General features: G+C 31.3%; 1 protein-coding gene across 1 annotated transcript; it reads left to right on the plus strand.

Moving 5' to 3' along the window:
* Window positions 1–4,468: 4,468 nt before the first annotated feature.
* Window positions 4,469–27,985, plus strand: LOC130891281 (nuclear pore complex protein Nup107). The gene is made up of 11 exons (XM_057795917.1): window positions 4,469–4,924; window positions 4,980–5,186; window positions 6,266–6,627; window positions 9,110–9,316; window positions 12,246–12,451; window positions 15,219–15,482; window positions 17,716–17,962; window positions 19,360–19,555; window positions 24,230–24,434; window positions 25,858–26,089; window positions 27,777–27,985. The coding sequence occupies exons 1-11, from the start codon at window positions 4,603–4,605 to the stop codon at window positions 27,882–27,884; spliced, it is 2,556 nt and encodes an 851-aa protein (XP_057651900.1). The 5' UTR covers window positions 4,469–4,602; the 3' UTR covers window positions 27,885–27,985.

Here is a 27,985-nt window from a genome sequence, read left to right on the forward strand (position 1 = left end):
AAACATCGATTGTGGAATACATTATTTTATGCTGTTCTATAAATATATTGGTTCTAGAAAAAACCTCTTTGAATAAGGTAAGGGCTGCTAATTTCATTTTTTTTTTGTTGAAACTAACTATAGAAATCCATATATAAAAGCATAAATTAGTCTAGTTTTTCCCAAAAATCAAAACTCAAATTGTTGATCAATTTTTCACAAATAACTCAAAAAGTTTAGATTTTATCGAAATAGCTGTAAGGAGGTAAAACGTAGCTTTTGAACAAATAAAAAAAATGTTTTTTATGGTTATAGATATAATACAAAACGAGTTATGATTAATGAAAGGTGGAATTCATTTAGTGAATTGAATATTTTGAAAAATTGAAAATTGAATAAATGGGAAATGGTCAATTTTACAAAAAAAGGATTGCATCTTTTTCAAACAACTTGGAAAAACCATTCAATTGACTTTGTAATACATAGAATAAGGTAGTTATGACGAAAACAATGATGGAATTTCATGAAAAAAAAACTTCAACACCACCCTTGATATCGCCACCTAATTGAAATAAAATATTATAAATATGCAAATCCACTTTAATTAAATACAAATAATAGAATCAGGGAAGTTTAGATGGATTAGAGGGTTTGATTCTGAAAAAAATGGTTACAATGGAGAAATTATTTTTTAATTTTTCAAAAAAAATTGTCCTTTATTAAAAGTAAATAAGAAAATATAGCAGAAACGTTAAAACTGTTAGAAAACAAAAAGTTAATTTTCTTTGAATATTTTTTTATTAACCGTCATATAAACTTTCAAAGTTCACAGTAGCATATCCCGTTTGGGAACCCTATGAACATTTCCTTCTTAGAAATATGTATTCCGAACTTTTTAGCATAATAGATTATAAATTTTCCTACAAAATGGTTTTTTATTCAATTAACTACCTAGCAACATCTGCCAGTGCTAATTCTGAATGGTACACCAGCATGTGTTTGCCAGAAATGTTCCAAAAAATCGCAGAAGACAAATCATCATCCACCACTACAATGCGAGATCTCACACATCAGTTCAAAAAAGAACGTTTAGTTTTTGAATAGTCAAAACATCGAATTGATGGATCATCCGCCGTACAACTAAAAAGCGGTTGATGCCTTTAAATCACATATTTTGGAAGTACCTCAATCGGAATGAAAAAAATTTTTCTACAATTGATTCAAACGCATACAAAAGTGTATTGATCTTAACTTTAAGGTTCTAAATACATTGATTAAGTATTAAAAAACATAAATAATATCCTAAAACATAATGCGATCTTTATTTTAATTCTACAAATGTTTTTTCTAAATGCTTTAACTTTAATTTTATTGAATTTTGAAAATAAAGGACAGTTTACACCCCTTTCAATAATTTGCACATATTGGCTTTTTGAAGTGAAGGATAAATAGAACTTAATTTCACGCAAATCCATGCGCCATGATAAAATTTTGAGTTGATCTCATATTTTTACCGTTGTTCACTGGACTATATCAATTATTATATGCTGTATCTTCTATCATTTTGATTTCTGTTGATATTCTCATAATTTCTATTACATTATCTATCATTATTTGTTTGAAAATCATAATATCATTAATTTTCATAATTATTTATTCAATTTGATCTATGCTACTTGAAAAAATACTGCCTCCTGAGTTTGTTGAGAACAAATAACATCATTTTGAAAGAAAAGAAAAGTTAGGCCTCATTCGGAAAATATTTATTTCCAGACATATGCCGCAACGAAAAATATTACATACCTTTTGACTTATTCAGGTTTCGTCAGGTCAATGGCATACTTTGTCGATGGAAGTCTATACTTCTCATAATTTGAACTGAAAACACCAGATAACGCTGTTGTTTGGATCGTATAAATCTACACTTCCATATCTCCACTTAGCTCAGGAATACAGATTCATAAATTTCAATATGTTATTGTAGATGGCTGCCACTAATATTTCTGATTCAGAAAAAAAAGTAAACCTAAGTATGACTGTTATATATACTCCGAATACGAAGTACTGAACACCCAACTTCATACTCACAATTACACTGTCTGACGCGCGTTTCGATAACCAAGTTATCGTCTTCGGGAACCGAAGGTAAACGCAGTATCTGAAGACGATAACTTTGTTATCAAAACGCGCGTCTGACAGTCTAATTATGAGTGTTAGCGTAGTATTAGTGTAAAAAATGTGTTCAGTATGAATATCACCAAAGGTACCAAAAACTTAATCCGAATACGAAAGCATGATATCATCCTGACGAGAATTAACTAGGTGGAATGATTTTAACAGATTATGTTTTTTTTTCTAGCATTTGTGAGTAGATATCCACAAAAACGTCATTTTTTATATCGAAAATTAATATTTTCCAAATAAAGTTAATAATGGTAGCCAACTACAAAATATTAGAAGCACCTCGTAATATTAAAGATTTTTTAAAAATTTTTTATTGAGCATCTCAAAGTCTATTGAAACAATATTTTTATTGATACTACTTTTTATAAAATTGGAATTCATATGTTGGTCTTACACGATCAAACGGAATGACATTCAGTGTGATTGAAGATGTAACATCAAAATTGATGGAATGATGAAAAGACTGACGGATTTCGGAATATTTTGCTATCCCAGCTGAAAACACGTTGAATCGAGGGAAGACTGACAATCTGAAGGTGGGACAGTGACTTAGTTGTTCTTGTTTTTGTTCTTATTAATGTAGACCTGGAAAACAAATGTTTTTAAACTATTGCCGATGTTGTTACCAATGTTTTTAACGAGTTACTACGAGTTACAAACGAGTGTTTGTAATCGCGATTGTTTGAAATGATTTATGGCAGATTATGAATATTCTCCGGAACTATGAACTAGTCACTCCCTAGTGATATTTCGAATCTTCGAAGTTTCTTTCAGTCGCAAGAAATCTTAAACTTCAATCTCTCACGAATGGTTATTGGGTCTCTCATACTGAATATTTCCATACAGACTAAATGCGGTGTCATTTTTATTGCAATGTAAAATACATGAATTATCAGGGCAGTGGTATCTATCATATATAAATCTTAACTATTGTATTTTGAGAGTAGAACCGTACATTTATTTAAAGCTCTTAGACCATTTAGTACATATATACCTTGAGGTCAATACATTATATAGAATGAATACAAATTGGTTATATATTATGGTTGTCTATTATGATTTAACATCAGTTAATTTCATCAGAATTGTCGATGGTATTATGTACTTCGTAGGAGATGCAATTCAATATTAGTCGCGGTATTAGCCAGGAAAGTAGCTGCTTCCTCCTTCTAGGAGCAGCGAATTATAACCTAAGATGACCTTTGAATCTATTTTCTCAATACTGAGATGTATGTCCTATGTAAACATCAACGCAATGATGACAAGGTACTCGATATAAAATATCACGTCTTCTGGTATTTTAGTATCGTGAAATATTTCGATAATGTATTATGTCCTTTAGGACTTTATTGAAATGATTCGATAGTTTTTATATGATGAGGACAAATGTTTCATGTTTTGATGATTACCTTCTGTTTTCCCTTAATTGATTATAATGTCTGTTTATCCTTTTCTTTAATATTTCATTTATAGTTTTTTGCAGGATAATTATTTTCTTTCAATGGAGTATTCATGTCTGAATAGATAATCATCTAAATACCGGGTTTGATAGTTACATAGCTCTATCAACCAAATTTATGAACACTGATCTTTTTTATGCCATAGGATGACATGAATTGAAGTTAAAATATCTTGTATACCATTCTCTTCTTATAGTTAATGTTATATAATATGACATCAAGCACATTAATTTATTATTTTCCTTGATTTTGATTGTGAATTTTACCATAAGAATTGAATTTTTGATTTATATTTTTAATTACGTTTTTTGGTACAGCAGTAAGTAATGTAATCATAACATAACGGAACAAGAATGTGATATTTATATTAAGTTTTCTTAAGAGAGTTTCTTCAAATTTTTCTATTACTAATTGTGCTATAACATTTAATATGGATGCTCCTATATAGTTGGTATGGGAAAAAACGTCGCCACGTTACGGTGCCGACAATATTCATTTTCTTTCTCGTTCGAGATACTTTATCAATATACTGCATATACTTGAGAATGCGCAGAACCGAACTGGAACCTCGAAGGATAGAGAAATCTTCGCCATTCTGTCTTCCTTTGTCGGAACAGCTTCCACTTATAGAAATTGTCCATATAGAAGTATTACATATAATATGATACTTGGTTGATAGCAAATACTGTTACAAGTTCCTTGCATAACCGGAGATTGCGCGGAAAATATCATTTAAACGCTTCCAATAATCGTTCCAAAAACGATCTGTATTAGCAAGTTAGAACAAACTATATTATATGTTTCTCTTTGCTGATTTGGGAACTTTTGGTTTTCCTATGTTGCAAGTTTGTTTACAATGTAACTGTCAATTCGTAATTTAAAAGTTTTAGGTTACCGACACGATAAGCTAAAAATCAAAATAAAGTTAAGTAAAAATAAGATATCTGGAAATATTTCACTATATTCTTTTCTACCAAATATGGATAATGATCTAAACAGATCAATTCGTTTATTAGAGAATGCTCTATCTTCGACCAATAAAGGATTGTTCAAAAAATCTTTCATTCAAAGGCATTTAGGTGCTGATGAGAATATTTCCAGAACATCAATTCCTGCTGTGGATACTGATCTAAGGAATGTAATAAATAAACATTTTTCTTTCAACGAAAATGTAGTGTCCAGTTTAATTCAAACCGATCAAACTGTAACTGGAAATGTTCTCCAAGCTAGTCAAACTCCTTGGAAAACAACGTTTGACAGTCTTTACACTGAATTTTTTGAAATATTGTCAACGCATGCAGGTAATACTATTGATTCAATTCTATAACTTTGTGTATTTAATTGACTATATTACAGGTGGTTATGATATACTAGATATAGTAACTGAATTAGCCCGGTGTTGTTCAGATGCTCTCAAAATTATTCAAAGCTTGAAATCAAAAGTTGCCGTATCTCAGTTAGAAGAAGAAATTAGTTTAGAAAAAGAACGAAATACTTGGAGGTTGATATTTATCCTTTACCAAGACAGATTGCTCACTCAAAATTTAATGAAAGATGATTGTGGTAAATATGCACATTTTTTTCTAATTTACAAATAGAATTTTGAATGTTGTATAGTTTCCATTTCCTTTTAACAAAAGACCTTGCACAATCCTTATGGAAATTGGGTTTCAGCCAATTTGTCTGAAATTTGACACAATGATAGTTCAAAGCAAGCAGATTAACGTCTCAATGGGCACAGAATTTCAAAACCCTCTAAACTATCTGTGAAAAGTCCAAGGGTACAATAAGAGGGGCTTCAGCCAGTTTTTCTGAAACTTGACACAATGATAGTTTGAAGTATGCTGATTAAAAGTCTTGATATTCATGCAATCCCAAAATCCCGAAACCTTCTAAATTACCTCTGAAAAGTTCAAGGGTACAATAAGAGGAGAGGCTTCTGTCAGTTTTTCCAAACTAGGTATAATGATAGAAGCAAGCTGATTGAAAGTCTTAATGGGAATTAAACCCCAAAATTCCCCCAAACCCTCTAAATCACCTCCAAAATAGTCCAAGGGTACCATAAGAGGTGGGGCTTTGGCTAGTTTTTTTGAAACTTGGCATAATGATAGTTTCGAAGCAAGCTGTTTAAATCTCAATGGGCACGAAACCCCATAACCCTTCCAAACCCTCTAAACTACATTTAAAAAGTCCAAGAGAAAGGGCTTCGGCTAGTTTTTCTGAAACTTGGCACAATGAGAGTTCAAATCAAGCTGTTTAAAAGTCTCAATGAAGCCCTTCAAGAAATGATCTCAACTGATTTCCTTGAAAACGATAAGGATTATCAATGGCACTCAAACAGTCATAAAGACGATTAAGTAGAAGACTTATTTAGATATTGGACACATTATGAAGTATCATATGTGTACAATACAGAGTAACTAAGGTATCTACGATAGCCCATTATCTTACATGATTTACTTCGGACACTTAAGGGGTAGTTTTGACGGGGTTGGGGGGTTTGGGGCTTGGTGCTCATTGAAACTTTTAATCAGCTTGCCTCAAACTGTTATTGTGCTTCAAAAAAATTAGGTGAAATCTAATTTTCATAAGGATTGAGAGGAGTCTTCTATAACCTGATGTAACAAGTTTGTATTTTTTAGAACCTATTCAATATTTTGGCCAATCTGAAAAATTATGTGTCCAAAATTTATTTAAACGAGATAATTTAATTAGGGAGAGTCAACTTATAATTGATTGGCTGGAATCTTGTGCAGCTGATCGGGATGATGAAACTTTAGTCTTTTCTGATAGCACTGTTGGATGGGAAAATACTTTACATCAACTAAAAAGTGCTGACACGATAGCCTTCAGCAGTACTAGACAAATTGTAACGCAACTAGATCCCGATGCTCCAAATTACCAGAAAAAATCTTTACATGATTTAGATGCAGAAGATGAAAAGAGACTGATTGAAAAAATTTTCATGGAGATCAGGTGTGGAAAATTAGAAGAGGCTCAAAAGGTGTGTTATCCTAGTAGTAAAAAAAATTATATTTGATTATCTTGAAAGGGTATCTCTTTCATTAACTAGGTTTATATGAACCTATTTCTAATTGAAACATTTTATATCTATCAGGGTTGGACAAAATCTTTTTTAGTAGAAAAAAATCAAAAATCAGTTATTTTTATATTAAAATTGAAATGTATAATTATATGTTTGATTTTTCTATAATTTATATAATTAAAATGTGATGCTCTTTCAAATGGTGATTTTATACTCTATTTATTATTTCAGAGTTTATGATTACTATAATTTGTCTAAACAAGTTTTATTCCATGCATTGTGCGAGCATGTTGACTGTATTGTGTTTAATTAGAACAAGTTATATTTGTGGAAAATAAAAGAACACTAACATCTTAGTCAAAATAGTTCTAAATTTGAATTTTAGCCTGAAACAATGGCAGTAAGAAATGAGGGCATTTGGAAATAGTTTAACTGAGCACGAGAGAAATCTTGCCCTGGAATCGTTTGAGAAAATACAAATATAGTAGGCTACTGCTTTTAATCATACGATTTAATGCCCAATTGGAAATATTCTGAAAAAAAATGTTTATTCGGGAAATAACATCAAAACTCTCCGGCATTGGCTGGTGGAGGACACAGAAACATATAACTGAATTTGAAGTACAGTCAAAATTAAGGAAGCAACTAGGAATAGATTAGTATTTTTATAGTTTTTCAATGAAGAGAATAATTTGTTTAGCGTTTTTGTTTATTCAACTATTTTGAGTGTTTTTTCTATTTCTTAGGTTAAGTGTATGACTGTGAATTAGAAGCTTAAGATTTAGCAAATTTTTTATTCTGAATATGATTTGTAGAAAATCAGTTGATTTAAATCAGCCCAACCTTGATATCTATATTTGTTTTATCATGCATAACTTTTGCAAAGAAAAAAAATGACACAATGTTACAAATGTTAGATTAGATACTATTATTTTGAAGAAACGTTTTATCATAAAAGTTAAAAATAGTAATCAATTATTAATTTCAAATGTTTGGAGAAAAAATTGAAATGTGGCTTTGTAAAATTTTGTTCAATCCCTTTTTTTTATTTATAATCTGTAAAATTTACAATGAACAAATGCTTCAAAGCAATATGAGCTGTCTTGTAGGAGAATTACTCAGTGGCAATTTCCTTTCACTTTGAGAAAAATCGTTTGATTGAGGAATAACTACACAACACATCACCATGACACTAAAATCTGTCAGGCAGATCACACGGAAGATACCTTCTAAGCCCTCGCTGGGTGGGAGATCTCAATAGAGCTGAGCCAATGTGTTGGGATTGGTTTCAATGTGGTTGGAATATTTTTAGAAGTGAGATATTTCTTATTCAATTTCCTTAACCACCTTGAAGGTCACAAGCAATAACACTGTTGGATACATACCAACGAGCATTTACAATAACTCTAAGTACTTTCCATTGAAATCTTTGTAGAATTGCTATATTTGATGCAGTACCCTATAGTCGAATATAATAACTCCAAATGGGCTTAAGTGTGACTTTGTATATTAGCAGCTTGATGATTGTTAGTTGTTATTTTCAATCTATCAACCAGTAACAGTTTGCTGATTTTTAGACTCAATTGCTTTCTTTTTGTTAGTATGTGAGTGCTCCAGGTTAGTCGTTACAAGGTATTTTGCACTCTCTCCCTGTTGGGTTAGGTAATATGAACAGATTTATTTTCATTTACTTTTATTCTCCATGTTTCTAGCCACAAGGAAATGAATAAGATACATAAATAAGAGACAATAGCTGGGTCCTGATGAGATGCTGACATAGCAGTGTCATCTGTATATATTGTGGCATTTACGTTGTGTGAGGGAATATCAGCTGTGTACATAAGATAGAGGGGCCAAGTGCACTTCCCTGTAGAACTTCTGACATAATTGGATGTAAAGTGGTAATGTAATCTTGGATTTTGACTTGTTATTGAGCAGGTAGGATTTGAAAAAGGTTGTGCGGGAGGTTTTTCCTGATTTCATATATGCCTGGCCGATATCTGAAAAGGCAGCCGAATAGTAGTATTCCTTATCTTCAAAAGACTAGTACACTTTTTTAGCGACTCGATGAACTTGTTCTATGTTGCTCTCTAAATCCAAATTGGTGGTTATGTATTAATTTTCTAGCTTTTAGAATCGGTTTTATTTTCTCAATCGTTAGATTTTCTAGAAGTTTTCACATAACTGATTTAGGCCAATCGGTCTGTAATATATCTTGGTAAAATTAAACTTGGACATAAAACGTATTTATATTTCCATAAATTATTGCACAACATAAAAATTATATAATCATATTGTTACCAAGTACATTTCCAAAACTGGGTGAAAAAGTTTGTCTTGAAATTTAAGATATACAGTAGGCATTTTCAAAATTATCAAATATAAGCAAATTGTTATATTGTGTAATTTCTTATAGTATTATGTGACTTTTTTAATACAGCTATGCAGACAATGTGGACATGCTTGGAAAGCAGCACTGTATGAAGGTTGGAGGTTATTCCATGATCCAAACAATAAAGAAGATTATGAACATGATATAAATATGGATAATCAAGATGATGAAATGGATTCTAATGAAATGAAAGATATAGAAGGGAATTGCAATAGAGACATATGGAAAAATATGGCAATTAAATTTTGTAAACAGGTAAATTGAACATTCAATCATTTTTATTCCATTGTTCTCAGTATCTTTTTTTACAAAACGTGATCCTCAAGCCAGTACTTACATTTTCCTGTGCCAGCCCTCTGGCAGGAGTTATATGACTGTAAACTACACCTTCTCCTTATTGTGTTGCACATGAACATAAATTTCTGAAATTTTCAAGAGATGTTAAAGGAAGGTATATGTTTGTATCTATAAAAATTAATAAATCCTGCTTAACTAGAAGTTGACTTTTTTGATATATCTTGATGCAATTGAATTCAAAGCATAGATCAGTTCCACAACCTGTAATGTATCTTCGGGCTAACAAATAATGGTTGACCATATTCTTTGTATTAAAATAATAAAACTACTGTGTAAAAAAATATTTATTACGCTAGAAAATAATTAATTAAACTTGGTTTCAATAATCCGACTATCGCACTCGACGTAAGTCAAATTATTAAGAACAAAATCTTATTTTACACAAAAGCTATAAATATTTATGGTCAATAGAGTCACATCAATATAAAATAAAAGTAAGTAATATGTTACGTTAATGGAACTTCAAGTGTTTAAGGGACACTTGGAATTGCTTAACTATAACGTTGGTTTACTTTTGGAGCAGTCAGTGTACAATAAATCTTAACGAATACAATGATAAATCGAAGTTACGTAAATTTATTATTGATCACAGTCACATTAATAAAGACAAAACTTAAGTAATCCGAGACGTTACGTTAATGGAGTGTAAAATAAGGTAGACTTTGTATCATTTAACTAGATGATTAACAGATCCTAATGGTTCCCAACACAAGAGGTTGTATCTCTTTTTGGGTTACATTTGCAATGTTGCCTAATTTTAAATAGGAATCTTCTTTTATATTGTAATGGCATTGATATACTCATTGCTTAGCAATTAGTTCTCTGCACTATTCATTGCATTAAAGTCTTGTCAAAAAATAATTTGAATGCGTCTATGTCTCAGTTATCTCAGAGACAACAGACGCAATCTTCATAAATTTAGCCTTGTAGAGGTTTTGTGATATGACTGATATTATTGTGGTATTTACATTGTTGGTTAGTTTCTCTAGAAATTGAATAAACTTGTCTTCCAATAGAATCACGTTGTATCTTAATATTTTTAAAATTATTTAGGAATGCTGAATATTTCACGAAATGATCGTTTTACAAAATTGCCTTAATTTCAAAGTATTTGCTGTATTTGCAATATTTTCACCAAATTGTAAATAATACAGAGGTCGGCATAAGTCATGCATCGATCTCGAGAAATCGGCATGTTCGTTCTTCTGACAGACAGATAACACGTGCTTGTCGAATAGACGCGTTTTCGAAATGAATAACCAATACAAGTTCACACTCCAAGAAAGTGTTTTTTTGTTACGTCGTGTATCTGCGTACGAACGCGGATTACGAAACTATGTTTATCAAATTTCAACAACAATTTCCGAACTCGCCGCTACCAAATCGCTTAACAGTGTGGAAGACGGCAATCGGCATAACTGCGTATATTGAAACGACCAGAACCCTTAAGTTTTCATTGAAATATAATTAACCTACCTGTGGTGTATGTGTGGCCAGGTATCCATGCGGGAAGCCTCGGGTGTCCATACTTTTTCGAGGGTCACATGACGGGTCAAATTTATGTGGAAATGCTCGAACATTTACGTGGGCAAATGGACAACGATCCAACATCCGTCATTTTATGCAGGATGGAGCTTCGCTGTACTACGCGTTATGTGTGCAGAAGTACCTTAATGTTCATTTTGGAGAATGGATAGTAAGACAAGAATTCTTCCTGTGGGGTATTCTCAAGGACTGCGTTTTTGCAAGAGAATCATGCACCTTTTCCGACCTCCGAACTGCAATTGAAGAAGAATTTGCGGACAGTTTGACCGAACCTGCCTCTCCGTTGAGAAACGTTGCCTTGAATGCATTGATCAAGATAGGCATCAATTTGACCACTTACACTAACCATTTTTGGAATTCCGTTTGTGATTTATTTTAATAAATTCATTTTGACGCTGCATTTTTTTTCTCTTAATGCAAATCTCTTGCCTGACTTATGCCAATCTCTGTATATTAAGTTGGCTATATTTGGACAATGGATCGTTTATCTAAAAAATAATTTGAGCTTTTGATAATGCTAGAATGTAACAAAGAACCTTATCTATCTTAAACGAAAAAAAAAAAGATAACAAAATAAGCATATTGGAGAGAAATGTATTGAGAAGGATTTTCTGAGAAGGGCAGGAGCAAAACGAGTGGAGGAGAAGAACGAAAGTCCTTTTTGGTCAAGCAGAGATGGGATATGTGGTCAGAGCAAAATGACTCCATAGGAGGGGGCATATAGCCATAATGGGACATAATTTTCTATTGCTTTTGTGAGAGGTTTTCCGATTGGTGAGTGACCTCTTCGACTGACCAACATACTTGTCACAATTTAAACAAGCAATTTCATAAACTATGTTAGATAATTCATTGATTGGTATTGAATTATTATGTTGATTAAATATTCTGAAATATTTGGGAGTAACTGATTTTATAAATGGTAATGGTTGGGTAAAAAGATCCTTTCTAAGGCGAGAAACAGCGAAAAGGAAAAAAGAGTGTCCGCAAAAAAATGGATAGAAGCATGTAGAGAATATTTAAAAAGAATAGTAATAGAAAACTGCGTTGAGCAGCCATGGACAAAAATGAATGGAGGAAAGCAGTAGAAGCCAATCAATTGAAGGTTGGCTCAAGATTTTGATAGATACAAAAACTTTTACTGCCTCAGAATGAAAAAATGTTACATTCAAAAATAAGGTTAAATTTTAGTGTAATTCAGGATTTCCTCTTGACATCTTAAACATGTTCTTTCACAATAAAATTCCATTTATTACAAAACTATTTTGACAAACTTTTTTAGGATTATCTTAGTTTATATGAAAGAGCAGCAATTGCAACATTTTGTGGATATCTGAGTTCAATATTAACAGTTTGTAACACTTGGGAGGATTGTTTGTGGGCTCATATGAAAACTATGGTGGATATCAGAGTAGAGTCTGAGATTAGAGATTGTGTCCAACGGAACAATGATTACTTAGCTTTACCTGATGAATATTGGAATCAAAGGTAAGTAACATGTGAGTAAATTGTGATATATGTATGCATTTCACACCCACAAATAATTCACTCGTTATTACTTTACTAGTGTAACCCAAAAGTTTCCCAAATTATATTTTATAGATTATACTTACATATAAATTTACTGTGATAAATCTCAGTACATTTAAAATGAATGTATATTGGAATCTTTATTTAAAAAGACTTCAATTGTAAAGATGAATTGCTATGAATAAATATTTTTGGCATTTGCTTATTTTGTTAGCAAATTGTTTTTATAATTTTTTGAGGAGAAATTATCCTGAAATAGCATGCTTTTAATTACACCATCAATAAATTATATTCTGCATTATTAGATTTTCATCTGTTTTTTCCATTAAAAAAATACACTCTAAAGATATTCTATAGGATATTCAATTTTATATATTGGAATTATCTTCACCTATGATAAAGTTTCCTAATTATCCCTATCTCACACCACTTGGTTTCATTGTCATATTAATCTAAATTTGGTTTTGCATAGAATTCAAATGATCAAATGTATTTGAATTTTTTTCCACATTTTCATTTTATATCTTCAGAATATTGATGTTTTCATTTTGTATGTATATATGAATTTTGAGGTATTGTATACACTGGGACCAAAAGATCTATTGTATCCCCCTTTCTTGCTGAGATAGTGGAGAATCCAGAGTTTACAGGTGATCCGTTAATCCCACTCATTTTAAAAAGTCTATAATGTTGGATGACTGTAATTGCCAGAGATCTTCGTCTTCAAGCACTCCAGGTGTAGTGCTCAGGAATTCCTTAATGATAAAAATCTGCACGCCCCATTATCTAGCGTCTTCAGGTGTTTGTTGAGGCGATAGTGCCCCGATAGAACTACTGTTGTTATTCATGGATTTTTCTTACTTAGGTTGATATATTCAGCAAATCTTCTCTGGTTTTCATTTTGTTTTGAGTTTTAACTTTCGATTTACAATAAATCGTTTGTTGAATCAATTTTTTAATTATATGTATGTATATAGTTTCCTAATCATTTTTTAACTGTCTATTATTTTTAGTAGTTTATATTCCAGTCAGACTATCGCTTTTCGATTGTTTACTTTTACTTCTTTGTATGTATGTCTTTCCTATCATCTAAGTATGCTTTGTGTCTTCAAATTATTCAGTATGTACTAAAATTCAGTGTGAAGTATAAAAAAATTGTATGTACTTCTATCCTTTAGTTCCATTTCTTATTATTTGGGTCACAACTTATATTATTAGAAGGAATTTCTTTACAGGCAATAGGAATATCAGCATGATTATTGGTTGAAATTAATATATACGTTTTATTCTCTATCTTTTTTGGTATCATTATAATTTAAGTCATTTTGAAGCAGAATGAATCTGAAAATAAATAAAACTGCTGTATGGAAAAGGGAATTCTCATTACTTATACTACGTATAATGAAAATATTATTATTTCCAATATATCAGTTTAAATTTCGCGAAACATTACAACAAACAAACAAAATTAAAAACTCACGAAAAGAAAAGCAAAAAGACAGCGAAGATGATTCCCACATTAAAATGTAGTTTTATGATGTAGATCTTATTTTTACGCTAACTTTTTACTATATAAATTCAGTTTCTCTTTTTTATATAAAAATATGTTTTAATTCCATTAGATTTTGTGTATAGATAAAAAAATATATACTAAATCAAATTTTTTCTCTTGATTTGTATGATTTTATATGAAATATGCAAAATACCTAGGTATTAACCCAATTTAGTATTTATCAATGTAAATACCCATGGTGTTTATCCCGATTTATAACACTAGCTGTATGGCGTTCAAAGAGGACGTGAGCTGGGTTTTGACCGTCGTGAGACAGGTTAGTCTTACCCTACTGATGCATCGTCTTTGCGATAGTAATCCTGCTCAGTATGAGAGGAACCGCAGGTTCGGACATTTGGTTTATGCACTTACTCGAGTGGGTAATGATGCGAAGCTACTCTGGGATTATGCCTGAACACTTCTAAGGCCGTATCATTTCTAGTGAAAAGTCTGTACCACACGATCTTTTAATAGATGGATATGGTAAGACAGTAATTTCGATGTTAAAACTTGAAATTGTCTGCATACGACTTACGTACCTGACAAGGTGTTGTACCTGGTAAAGCAGTTTCCACAATGCCATTTATTGAGACTCAGCCCTTAAGAATATGTCGTTTTATATTATGCAACAATTACAACAACAATAATAATAAAGATATTTGTTTTTGTTAATTGTTGTCTTTCCAAAGCGGCATTTTTTATGAATCAATTTATAAAAGATAATTTATTGAATGGAATATATTATTTGTCACAACTGCATTAACTAGAAAAAATTGTCAGGTATTTTTGATTTATTGGTCTAGAAATGAAGTAGGTTATAAAAATAAACCATAATATGAACAACAAAAATGAAATTAAACATGGAAAACAATATTAAGCAAAATATTATCCTGGTAAGGCTAATATAATCCAACTTCTCTAATTAAACAAAAATCCAATCAGATATCTTATATCACACAGTTAAAAATATAGCTCGTGATATCAATAAATATTTCATTTGCAATGACCCCAATCATTTAGGGAATATTATATAGTGTGCCACTTTTTTCCAATACTGTTGATGCAAATCATGATTTTTAAACAATACAATGTGTTGTTTATACACCTTATATTTTAACGATTGTTACGAATTTCCATTAATGAATGATTTCTAAATCTAGGAATATGTTACAGGATGTCCTTGAATGAAATTTTCTCAAACCTTGAATCCTCGAAAAATGCCAGAGTTCGTGAAGAATCCCGAAAACCAGAACACATAATTCAAAAGTATATAATTCTGGATGAAATACCAACGCTGTTATTGAAATTTGAGGAATGGATTGAAGAACAACATAACATACCAACGTATTTTTTGAGGTTCCTTGCACATCTAGTGTTATTTTTTGACCAAATTGGGCAAGGTCATCATCGAGAAATTATTGAGAAAGTTTTGGAAGCGTGAGTTATTTTTTTAAATTTATGTTAGAGAAAATATAGATTAATATTGTATTAATACAAAAGTGCTACTAGTATCTATATAATTCCTTTCTAATATTGTCCTCTAATCTATCTATTATTCCATAACTGAATATATACCCTCTTGTTCTTATGTATGAGCACCATTTCCAAATTTCTGAATGATTATCTTTTATATAATCGCTACCCTTTCCTTGGTGATTGTTCTTCTAATCAACTCCTCATTTTGCTCTGGAATCGTTTCCCTTTGCTTCTTTGACATTTGTTTTCCGATATCCTGGCATTCCGTCATGAGTTTCCATCAGTAGCTCCAGTGTTTCACTGCAGGACTCAGTCCACGTACCGTTTGGCCTCTCTATGCTCCCTAAGACAACAGGGTACTTTGAGAGCATTTTCCCGAGCCTTGTGGTTTCGCTGGTCTCCATTATGAACTCCATAAATTCCTGCCGTGACTCTAGGGATCGAATCCTTTTAGACGCTTTCATTTTCGGAAGCGTCTTTTTGGCTTCAACCCCCACAGTTGGTGAAGAAATGGCGTCAACCCTTTTCATAAAACCTTAACTCTTCCTGAAAAATGGGAGATATGATCGGGGTGGAACTCCTACAGTCATATCATAGCATTGGAAGAGCTAAGGTTTACGATATTTAAAAAAATAGAGAAATAATTGATAATCTTATAAAATCTGTTAAAATCGATTCTAAAAGTAAAACTCTCAAAACAAGCGAAAATCCCCAAGTTGAAGAAGCCCTTTACGTATGGCACTAACAACAAGATAGAAACATGCCCTAATTTCTGGAGAAATTCTAAAAGAAAAAGGTTTCTTATCAACAAATATGAAAAAAGATGATTTTCGCGTTAATGTTGGGTAGTTCGAAAATTTTAAATGTCATGATATTCGTTTTATACAGATAAGCGATGAGAAATTATCTGCTGATGAGACAGAAATTTCTAGTTTTATTGCTTTTATTGCAAATCTAAATGCAAAAATCACTGAACTGGGCCTTACACCTAAACAAGTATACAATGTCGATAAAACTGGCTTGAATTGACGTCAACTTCCAACGAAAACATTGGTAACATCAGATAAACGGTAAGAATCACGTTAATGATGTGTGTAAATGGTGCTGGAAGTCATATGCTTAAACTGCTAGTTTTGGGTAAATCCAAAAATCCCCCAGCATTAAAAAAAACAAAAAGTGAAAACCTTCAGTTTTTTATTAGGTCCAGAGTAGAGCGTGGGTAACACAAGAAGTGTTCAATTATTGGTATTCCAATTTCTTTGTGCCAGCTGTAAAAAAGCACTTGAAAAACAAAAACCTCCCGATAAAAGCCCTTTTTCTACTAGATAACGTTCATAACATCCAGATATGAACGACTTAAAAGTTAAAATAAAAATGGCTACCTAAAGGTAATTTTTCTTTGATGACCCCACGTCACTTTTGAAGAAATTTAGTATTAAAGACGGGGTTATTAATGCAGCATTTGCATGGCAATAAGTGAAATCGTCATCTCTAATTGAATCCCGGTTAAATATTTGGCCAGAAAATCCAATGCTGAAACAAAATGATAACAAAAAAGAGAATGCTCATGATAGCAACAAAGTTATCAATGACACTCTCACATTTGCGACAAAATTTAGGGTCCTTCAGAATCTTCAAAGGTAACTTGAACGCCGACTTTACAGACTAAGTGTTAAAAGAAATCACATCTAATGAAGATGAAACAATAGAGGACCTTCTGAATGCTGTGACGAAGCTATATCAGCTGCAAATGTTTTAATACGCTAGTGAGAAGAGTGGGAACTTGATTACAACATTTTGATTCTAAAATCTCTTCAAGAAGAATCCATGACTATCAGTCACCACACAGAAAAAGAAACAAATCACAGACTTTTTCAATGCTTAAAATAAAAAATATTTTTTATGTCAAAAGTAATGCCTATACTAATTATGTGTGATGTTTTTCAGTTTTTTTATAAGTTAGTTGAAGATATACAATTTTAATAATCCGACGTTTTTTGGTCCCGTAAGTGTCGGACTATCGAGTACCAACTGTATTCTAATTGCAATTCATTTGCTCTAATCCAATCAAATGTTTTATATTTATTTTATTTTTTTTTTATTATAAAAGGGAATGCAAATTGAACACACCCAAATGCATAATTCATAAACATATAAATAACATATTATAGATTATTCTTACTATTACTTTCAGCTACATCAAGAGATTAATGATTCTGAATGAAACCCAGTTGGTTGCCTTTTATGTCAGTAAACTTAATCCTACAAATCAAGTGTTACTGTACTCAAAATATTTGGAGAAAATAATAGCTCAAGAAGATCGGAAAGATGCGTTAATGTTTGCTGAAGATAGTGGCTTAGATGTACATGCAATTACTAAACAAGTTGTCGAAAATATAAGAAATATACCACACGCCACTGAAGAAGGTGGAAATCTTCAGGTATAAAATTGAATTGTTTATGAGTCTCAAGACAATATATTAAAATTACAGGGCTTCTAGTGAGGTCCCTAAAGTTCCCAAAAGTCTAACCTATCCTAACCAAAAGCCTTTTTTCAATTTTGTATCAAATACTGCATGATTTATATATATTATTATAATAGGTTTTTTCCTTCTTCCTGTTTTGTTGCATTTCCAGTTATGACACACAATCACAGTGGCTTTATTTTGATGGGACATACTGTTTATTCACCCATTTTCATGAAAAATCTCAATTAATGAAAAACTGACAGAATATATTTGTAATTGAAAAACATAATTTGAAATATTTTAAAAATTATTCTGTTAAATGAATCAAACTATTTAAATCTGATTTAAACACCTTTATTTTAAAAAAAGAAGAAAAACTTTGATGATCAGACAAGATATTGTATAATCTACATAAAAATATGAAAATCTTAAATTCTACATAATCCTTTTGATAGATTTTTTGATTTCAGGTATTCTCTTACCCGGTTTACACTTAGTAGGGAATTATATATAAAAAAATACTCATTTATATATTATTGACCTTTATGAGTTATTTTTTCATGTTTTGTCCCTAAAGTCACATTTTTAAAAAGTTGTGTGTTAAAAACCCTGAAATTATGTAAATGTATAATTCTAAATTCAGTTTGCTGCTTATTTTTTTTTTGAACAATAAGACAAAACAATTTCTCAGTATCAACATTCAGCTGTCCAGTTTACATCAACTTATAAGATTTCTTCTTCTGACCCCATATATTAATTTTAAAAGTTTTCGATATTTTTTCTCATCACAGAACATAAAAGACATTTTCTTATCCCAATTTTCCAAGAATATAGTCAAATCTCGATATAACGAATTCCTTGATGAAACGAATTTTTTTAAATCTCATAAGATACAATGTAAATTTTGCATCCACATAACGAATTTTTGTAGTAAAAAACTCGGTATAAAGAATTTTTAATGATCCTCGAAAAATAAACTAGTAGTAATATTACCTTTATACAACGAATTTTTTTAGTCTGCTCGATATAGCGAAATTTCACCAACTAAGCCTTACTATAACAAATTATTTGTTCTGCCCCTTGAGATTCATTACATCGAGGTTTGACTGTATAATTTCATGGGAATAATCTAATTAGTCTTGGATATTTCTTTTTAGGTTCACTCAATTTCTGTTATTTCACATGACACTAATTTCCATAACACAATTCTATCATTTGGATAATTCAAGTGTTCTACTTTAAAAATTTAATAAACACTTGAGGTAACTTCAAATCATTGCTGAAGTTCATCTAAAATTTTTACTGTCCCCAAAATCCTGTCCTGCCAAGAAATTGTATTCCTTGTATTTATTTTTTTTTTAATTTTCCAGCACAAGATCGCGGAAGTTGACAAATATAAAATATCCAGCTTAGATTGGATACTTTATGATGAATATCAACGGGCCGAAGCCATTGTCCAGACGAATGCATTGATATTTACTTTCCTAACATTGGGAAAGTTGGATGCTGCTCAACTTGCATTTAATAAAGTTCCACCAAATAGCGTTGAAAAAATAATTGCTGAAGGTAGAAGTAACTATTTTTAATGAAATTTATCGCTGATATTATATTATAGTTTGTTGCGTATTTAATATTTGTTGAAGTAAAGTCATATCGGTGGATGTCTTTCATCACGTGACTAATATGTCTGCACAAATAATCATTTGAATCAAATCAAAATTTCTGTCTACTTAGTACAAACAATTGTTATGACTAATAATGATTGTATTTAATTTATGTGGTTAACAGCAACATATTTGACACAAGTCTTTTAATAAAAATATTGATATAAGAGGTGAATAAGTTTCAACATTAATATTATTTTTACTAGAAAGCTAATTTTTTGCAGGATGACTAGGATTTTATATGAGTATGTACATATTTATGTAGTTCACGAAAGTAACATAATATTTAGTCTATCAACTGGGTGTCTTCCTATATCATGTCCTTAACTATATCAAAATTTAACTTTATAAACTGATTCACAACCAGGTGCGTAGCTTCCCCTGTATCAATGATACGGGACCCCCGGGCTACAGAAGCCCCTAACATGTGTAAACAAAAATTAGTGAAACGTTATCCCCAATGTCACCTAATCTCATGTTTCCCGGGAAAAAACATATAAAAAAACTGTCATACGTGCCTATAGAGTTTTTACTTGAGAAATGACAAAAGTCAACAAAGCAATCTCTTTTTTTCCGGGTTAAGCACTGCGAATTCAAGTTTATTATTCTTGTAAATACTTTTAACACGCTAAGCCTCTTCAATGTTAAATGCCGTACACAAACTATAGATTTTTCACCTACTATGAAACGTATACAAAGTGTCTACAAATCATGTATAGTTTGTTTATGGGCATTTTACATTAAACGCATTTTATGAGTGTTATTTTTATACGTTTGTGAAATCTTGGGATTTGCAGTGAGCGTGCGCCCAAAAGTTGGCAATATCCTACATATGTTTGCTAAATACAGTAAAGACATCTTTATGACCAATTAATTGCTATGAAAACATGCTTAAAATCTGAAATTAAAAAAATATTGCTGATAAAATTCAATAGCCTTGCATCAAGTTTTCCAAAGGTAATAATAGTATGTTTTTTATTCTTGAAACTTTTATTATTAAAACTGATAAAAAATGACTTAAGAACTTCGATGGGGCAGCAACGGCTTTCAGACTTGTCACTATGATCTATAGAGGCAGAAATGTTAGAAAAACTGAAATCGTCTTCAGCTATAGATGATTTAATAAATCAAGTTGCTGGAAAAAAGGCAAGAAAAGTGTATATTTAATTTGAATTGTTTGGCTAGCTCAATTTCTAGGAGAAAGTGATAACTTATAATCAATAAATATTTATTTTAACTTGATGCAAGCATCTTTGTTTCTTTTGTGAGAAAATTTTACCCTTCATTTGGGCCCCTCAACTAATTTTGATACAGGTCCCCTCCAAAGCACGCTACGCCACTGTTCACAACATTGATAGCAGAATATTTAACTGAGACTGTGGAATTGTAGCGGAAAATTTTGTTTTAGACTTAATCCGATTCGCAATTTGAACTGTCCTCACTAGTTTTTTTTGTATTTATTTACACTCTATTAGTGAGGTGAATTAATTAACACCACCTCTTGCGTTTTTAATTTATTTACACACTATGCAAAATGCTTAACTAATTAACTTATAAATATCACTTGAATACTTTCTGCGATTACTTTTACTAATTCGTTCTATTCACTACGAATATTTATTTAAAATTAAGTAACTGCCCTCACACAACTCCTTATAAATAGAATTCTACAAACTTCTAGATCAAAGAAAAACAACAAATAAATAAGTAGACTTTCTTAGAAACGATTTAAAGGAAAAACCGTAAATAAACCGTCCTCTATAATATAATAGAAAGTTCTAAAAACAAATATCAAAGGCGCACCCGCCATTTATAAAAATTAGATGAAAGGCGCTGAGCGAATTCGCCGAATTTTACAATTCCATTATAGCTGGACAGGGCCGGCCTAAGGACCCATTGCGCGTAACATTATTATTACTAGTTCAATATTTATATTCACCAAATTTCGTTCTGATATAAGCCAGTCTTCAATTATTTTTTCGGTGTGTCTAAACCAATTATCTCAAACACTTGCACTACATTTCTCTAATGCCTTTTTTTACAAACTCAAGACTCTTTCAATACCGTATCTGTCTCTTTCAATATACTTATAATGTCTTGCAGTTGGCTCAAATGAGTTCATTGGCATGATCATGTTGTCAGAACAATTCATCAATTACATAAAACATTTTATTTTCAGTTCATTTTAGCAATTTATAATAGTTCAGGGTTCAGGTCTTGAGAGGTTTTCATAAAACCCAACACTGTTTGCTTTTAATCAAGTGATAATTTGATATTTCTTTGATAAAGTAGTAAGTTGTTATTCTTCAAGTATACTATGATAAGGCGTATTGTCCATTACTATTAACGAAGGTTCGTCTGAATTAGGAATTAACTGTGTTGCAATCCACTTCTAAAATAAAGGGTACCTATTTAAAAAAAAAAGGTGATTCCGTCTCTAGGATAGATAGAAAAATGAAAAATAATCGAAGTTTGCTCAGTAAACAAATTTCGTAATGCCATCCTTATTCAAGATAAAAGGCGTTAGAGAAAAAACATATACACATTTTTTACAATTTTGCCGCAACGACTGGCTACATTGTATTCAAATTTTATACGAGGTGATACATCCAATGAATTTGTTTTTATGTCTGACTCTCATAGGGGGCGCTAGTTACACGGTTCATACCAAGTAGTATTGAACATAATTTTTTCAATAATAGATTTATTAAGCAAAATTTCAAGTGAAATTAAATATCATTTAATTTTACCCCAAAAAGGTACTCTTGATACTGTGTACCTTATTAGGAATATTTTGATTTGAAAATTATGAAGTAATAACCGATGCTGGTGTAAAGTATTGATAAAGTTATTAATTATTATTATTATTAATTAGTAAGTATTATGTGAATTGAAAAATTTTTGTCGCGTAATTGAGACCCCATCGATAAAACTGATACATTTGAAAAAATTGGGACTGATGGCTTTCGTTTCTTGTAACGTTTCACAAAAATCCAGTCTAATCAATATAGGATCTTGTTTTTCAAAAGTTAAATTAGTATGGGCACTGAGCTATTGGAGGCGTTAGTATGGAACAAACAACAATTGATCATGTCTTGCGGATCTGGAATTCAAACTGATGTTTGTTTGTTCCGTACTGAGACCACAATAGCTGAGTACCCATAATTATTTAACTTTCATTTTACACGGCGATAGCATTTTCTCTGATTTTTCCATGGAAAACTGTCATTCATTGATAATTATAACGTTGAGTCAATAATAATTACATTTCTGAAACCTTGTTATTTGTTAAAATAGATATTGTTAATCAAAATTTACTCAAATTTGAGTAAATCGTTGTCGAGAAACCGGGAATGTGATACATAAAAAAATAAATCCATGTAAGACAAGAACAAGAACCATTCATAAAGAAAATATGATTTTAAATTTAGTTGATCAACATTCAATAGTTAGCATAAGGAATGTGGCACGACAAACAAATATGTCTTCTTCTAGTACTTGGAGGATACTTAAAGAGCAACAGCTACATCTTTATCATTACAGACAAGTCCAAGAACTCTTGCCAGACGATCTATCGGCTAGAGTGAATTTTTGTCAAACATTACAAGAAAGAACAGCCTTCAATCAAAAATTTTTAAAATGTATTCTTTTTACAGATGAAGCTACTTTTACGCGACAAGTATGTTTAATTCCCATAATGCATACTACTGGTGTGATGAGAACCCACATGTCAAAAAGGTATCAAATCACCAACACTCATTTAAAGTTAATGTTTGGGTAGCAGCTTTAGGTAATAAATTAATAGGTTATCACATTCTACCTGGAAGTTTAAATTGTGATATGTACCTGGATTTTTTAAGCAATCACTTATTCGAGATATTAGAAGTTTTAACACTAACCGATCTCTAGTTTTTATGCATGATGGAACTCCACCACACTTAGAAGGTGTCGAATTGGTTGCAGAAGCTCCGATTCATTGGCCTCATCGGTCATGCTCTTAGGTTATCTTGTTAAATTTCTATTGATAGAAGATATTACGTAGAAAATATGTTTGATTAATTGTAGATTGAGTCATGTTATGAAAGACTTCCACCGATCCGACTTTTTATTTGTGATTGACATTTTCTTCTTTCGATGTACATAGATTGTCAAGGATTAAACATTGTAGAAAATATAATTTATCCCAACGTGGTACTTTGTATGAACTTTGAGTCACATTTTATTGTGGTAACATGTTTGTTTTTAAGTTTTAAAACTTAGTTTTTGCCACAAAGAAGATCAATACCTCATATTTTGGATATCAATTGAGATATTTAAATTTATTTCGATACATATATATATATATATATATATATATATATATATATATATATATATATATATATATATATATATAGTCTAGAAAGTTCAGATAATAGGTTTAACATTACACTGCCACTTTCCTTATTAACTTATACTATGAGAGATGTTTAAATATTTTTTTGTTTCCATTTCGTAACAAATTCTACAGAAAAATATTTTGTTTCATTAAACCAAGCACACATTATTACCAAATAATGATAATTTTTATTTTTAGGTGTAGTTAATGACAAGGTGAATCAAACAATTAAAGAATATCTATGCTACAAAGCTTATCTTGATGCTCAAGAAGCATTCAGTGAATGGTTTAAACACTGTAAAAGTCAACCTATGCCCCCGGATAGTTTACCTGAAAATGTCCCATTTCCAGAAAAAGTAGCTCACCAGCATAGGGAGTCTCAATACAAAGCAGAACTTGGAAGGTAAAATTTATAAGATATGAGGCAAACTAGATAGGAAAATTGTTTATCAAAAATGAAAAGTACAGCATTTTAGGTTTGGTTTTGGTGAAACTTATAAAAATTTGATGTTAATTTACTATATATAAGCCATATCCCCACTATAATTATCTTTGAATCTGGCTACGCCCATGCTCGTATGCGCTGGCGTACAGATAAAATGTTTTTTTGCCTAGTTCATTAAATTTTCTGTATATATTCCACAATCAATTTCTACTTGATTATTTGTAAGTTGATTACTTTTAAGGTTGCTTGCCGTCATATAGGATTGCTATATGTCTTTTCCACCAGTTTCTGTCCAAATTGAATTGTGCACACCTTTCACTGTCTACAACTTGCACTTGGAAATGATAGGAAGAGTTCCTATGTATTTGTTCTTATTATATATACACACACCTATTCCCTTTCCTATCGTAGTTTTGAAACAGTATTCCATGTCATGGTATGATTTAGTGAAGTGTGTTGTATTTTTGCAATTTAGCAATACTGGAAATTTCAAAAATTACTTGTTTTGGGTATATCATCTACTGGAAGCTCTTCTTGTCACTTAGTCTGTATGTCATATTACAGCAAAGTGGAGTTTAATCTGGGTTAACTCATATTGTTGTTATTGGAAAAGTCTATATGTACCCTGTAATATTAGGATCTCTGGCAGAGGCGTGGCTTAGAACATTTCCCCTAGCGGTCAAAATATGAACTGGAGTCATTAAGTCACTTTGCATTACACATATAAACAAACGTGGAGACTATCTGAAAATATTTTTGTAAAATAATAATTTTTTATAATTTAAAAAAATTAAATTGTAATAACCTTACAACAAATTTTCTTGCACAAAACCAATCACTAAAAATTTTGTTAATGGTGAGAGTGTTTTAAATACTGGACATGTGATAAAGTGTGGGAAAGTACCAAATAGTGATTGTAATATAAGTACATATTTTGGTTTTTTTTTACAAACCTCATATGTTATAAGATAATCCGCGTGAAATAACAGGTGAAATAATAAAAGATTGTCGAATAATTGAAATGAGTTGTTTATTTATTATAGGAATTCCATAACAAAAAAAAGTTTATTAATTTTAACTTTAAATAGTATACAATCAAGTGACAAAATTAAAAGTATGATTATTTCCACATAAAGATTTGTGTACTTGAAATCAGCTGTTAACGGTTCAACCTACCTACTCTGATATTAAATTTCGCCACCAGATAATGTAACCGAGTGCTAGAAATCCCAATACATTCTCGAATCTACACCTTATATTGTAAAGAGCAAATTATACTTCATCAGATCGAAATACAAACATTGTGAAGAGGTCGAACTCTAAAAAACATTGAAAATATAAATTACCTATTAGATGTTATATTGTTTTTTTTCTTTTTTAGGTGGAAATTGACATTTGCTCATTATGTCAAAAATGCCAAAGCTAAACTTTACAATGTTATCCTTTTTCCGGATGGATGGATTGTAGGTGCAGAAGAAGAGGATTTTCTAAGATCTACTTGTATACCTGAAATAGTTTTATTGTTATATGCAGTGTTATATGAATCTGGTCAACATGAAGAATGTTTACAATTAGCTGATATAATAGCATCTGAAAAATATGGAATTTATAAGGTAATGAAGTATATTTTAACCATGAAGGATTTTGGAATTTAGTTTCAAGTAAACTCAGTGGCATTAAAAAACATGCTAGAATTTTAAAAATTTGGTTAATAATGCAAATAATTTTATAAAATAAATTGAAATCTAGTTCTAATCAAGAAATAATTGAAATCACATAAATAGCTTGGTTTGTGCAGTCAAAATTAAAACTAAATTATAATTAAAATCAAACAAAACCCAGGTGAAATTGACATTATTGATATTATTGTCCTTCCTAGTATGTAATTTCGAATGAAGTTGTGGGTTGAGGATTAAAAATAAAACTGTCTAAGAGTTTTTTTAAAATGCCAACGTTTCAATCTTTGACTACTAATGACTATAGTAGTGGCGTAGGAAGCGGCCTTGTGGGCATCCGTCTTCTAATTTTGCAGTTATTGCTTTATCCTCTAGAATGATATTAATAATGCGTCTATCCAGGGTTGCCATAATTCAAGACACCATTCTTGGTTCGACGCTTGGTTTTACCAGTTCAGTTCGAATACAGGTAAAATATGCCAGGCTTTAAACACGTTGTTACCAAAGCAGGAAAACCTGCAAGCGTTAGTCCCTCCCAGAGAGCTTCAGCCATGGATCCACGACAAGGTCCCTGTATTTGAAGAGGAATTGAAAGGATATAAATACATTACGAAAACAAACATAATTTTTACAATAATTTTCGCTGGAAAGCCTCTATTCGATTTCAAGAATTTTACATAGGACTTACCCTGATTTTCAGAATGTAATTGGTAACAATTATTTATGCTGGTTTAAAAGAGGAGTCAAAATATTATTGTTCAAAATACACACAAATACACACGCTCTTTAACCTAGTGTCTCACAGGTAACTTGTGAGAGAACGCATTCCACTTCGCTCGTGTGTATGGTTGCACTCTAGCTATCTCTGAATTAGGAATAGTTTAGATTTGATTAGATGACCTAGGAAGTAAAGGCCGTGAATATTTCTTGCTAAGACCTGTTGATCCATTGTGTACCTCGAACTGTTTACCAGTCAGGTAGTGAGTTACCTGTCGCTATGCAGTTAATCTTTTTCCACTTTTTAAAGCTTAAATATAAGTACCGTAATCTTTGCCTATGAAGTGCGAGGCAGCACTCACAGGAAAGGCATTCAAATGTTTCGTTTTTTCGTTTGGTTCCTTGCAGAAACGATTAGAACTGTAAGAAGTTTCTCCGATGTACTTTGGATGGAAATTCGCCAAACAGTGAATATACCAGTAACCCTTCTTAGTTTATCTTGCCTTTCGGAACCAGTTGGTAGAATAAATATGTAAAATAAAGATTTTGTTTTACATATAACGATCATACAAAATTAGTATTTGTTTTTATTTATGCATATAAAATGAGACTAACCCGATAAACTGCAGTATAACGCAATGAATGAATGAACGAATAACGCATTGCAAATCTAACTTAATTTATATCGTTAAATCCTTTTAATATTGGATTATCTCCTCTGTTTTTTTCTACATCACTGTATCTGTTTGTATAAAAATTCGTAGACTAGTATAACAATGTACGTTTCCTTAATCTCAACTCATTCAATCATCCACTTTATTTCTTCCCGATGACATATTCCCATTATATAACCAACCGATCCAATTTAAACTTTATACTCTACGAATTTTTTATTTTTTGTTGTTAGGTGTACTCCAAGGAGAAGCTCGGCGAGATTTTAGTCAAACTTTGTGAAAGTTCTGTCGCTTTATTAAATGCAAAGAAGGATCCTTGGGGCAATGAAACAAGCGCTTGAGAGAATGTTCGCGATGGTTACGAGGTTTGCTTAGTTTTTCATCCACTGGGATTTTTTACTTGTTAATTAACTAATTTGGCATTAAAGTTTTTTATACGAAA

The sequence above is a fragment of the Diorhabda carinulata genome, chromosome 3, assembly GCF_026250575.1.
Source record: "Diorhabda carinulata isolate Delta chromosome 3, icDioCari1.1, whole genome shotgun sequence".
Lineage (NCBI taxonomy): Eukaryota > Metazoa > Arthropoda > Insecta > Coleoptera > Chrysomelidae > Diorhabda > Diorhabda carinulata.

Excerpts from the sequence above, each read along its gene's own strand:
- LOC130891281 (XM_057795917.1), top strand. The coding sequence starts at position 4,603 with ATGGATAATGATCTAAACAGATCAATTCGTTTATTAGAGAATGCTCTA. Across the intron at positions 4,925-4,979 it reads AATATTGTCAACGCATGCAG|GTGGTTATGATATACTAGAT; the intron begins GTAATACTATTG and ends ACTATATTACAG. Across the intron at positions 15,483-17,715 it reads ATTGAGAAAGTTTTGGAAGC|CTACATCAAGAGATTAATGA; the intron begins GTGAGTTATTTT and ends TATTACTTTCAG.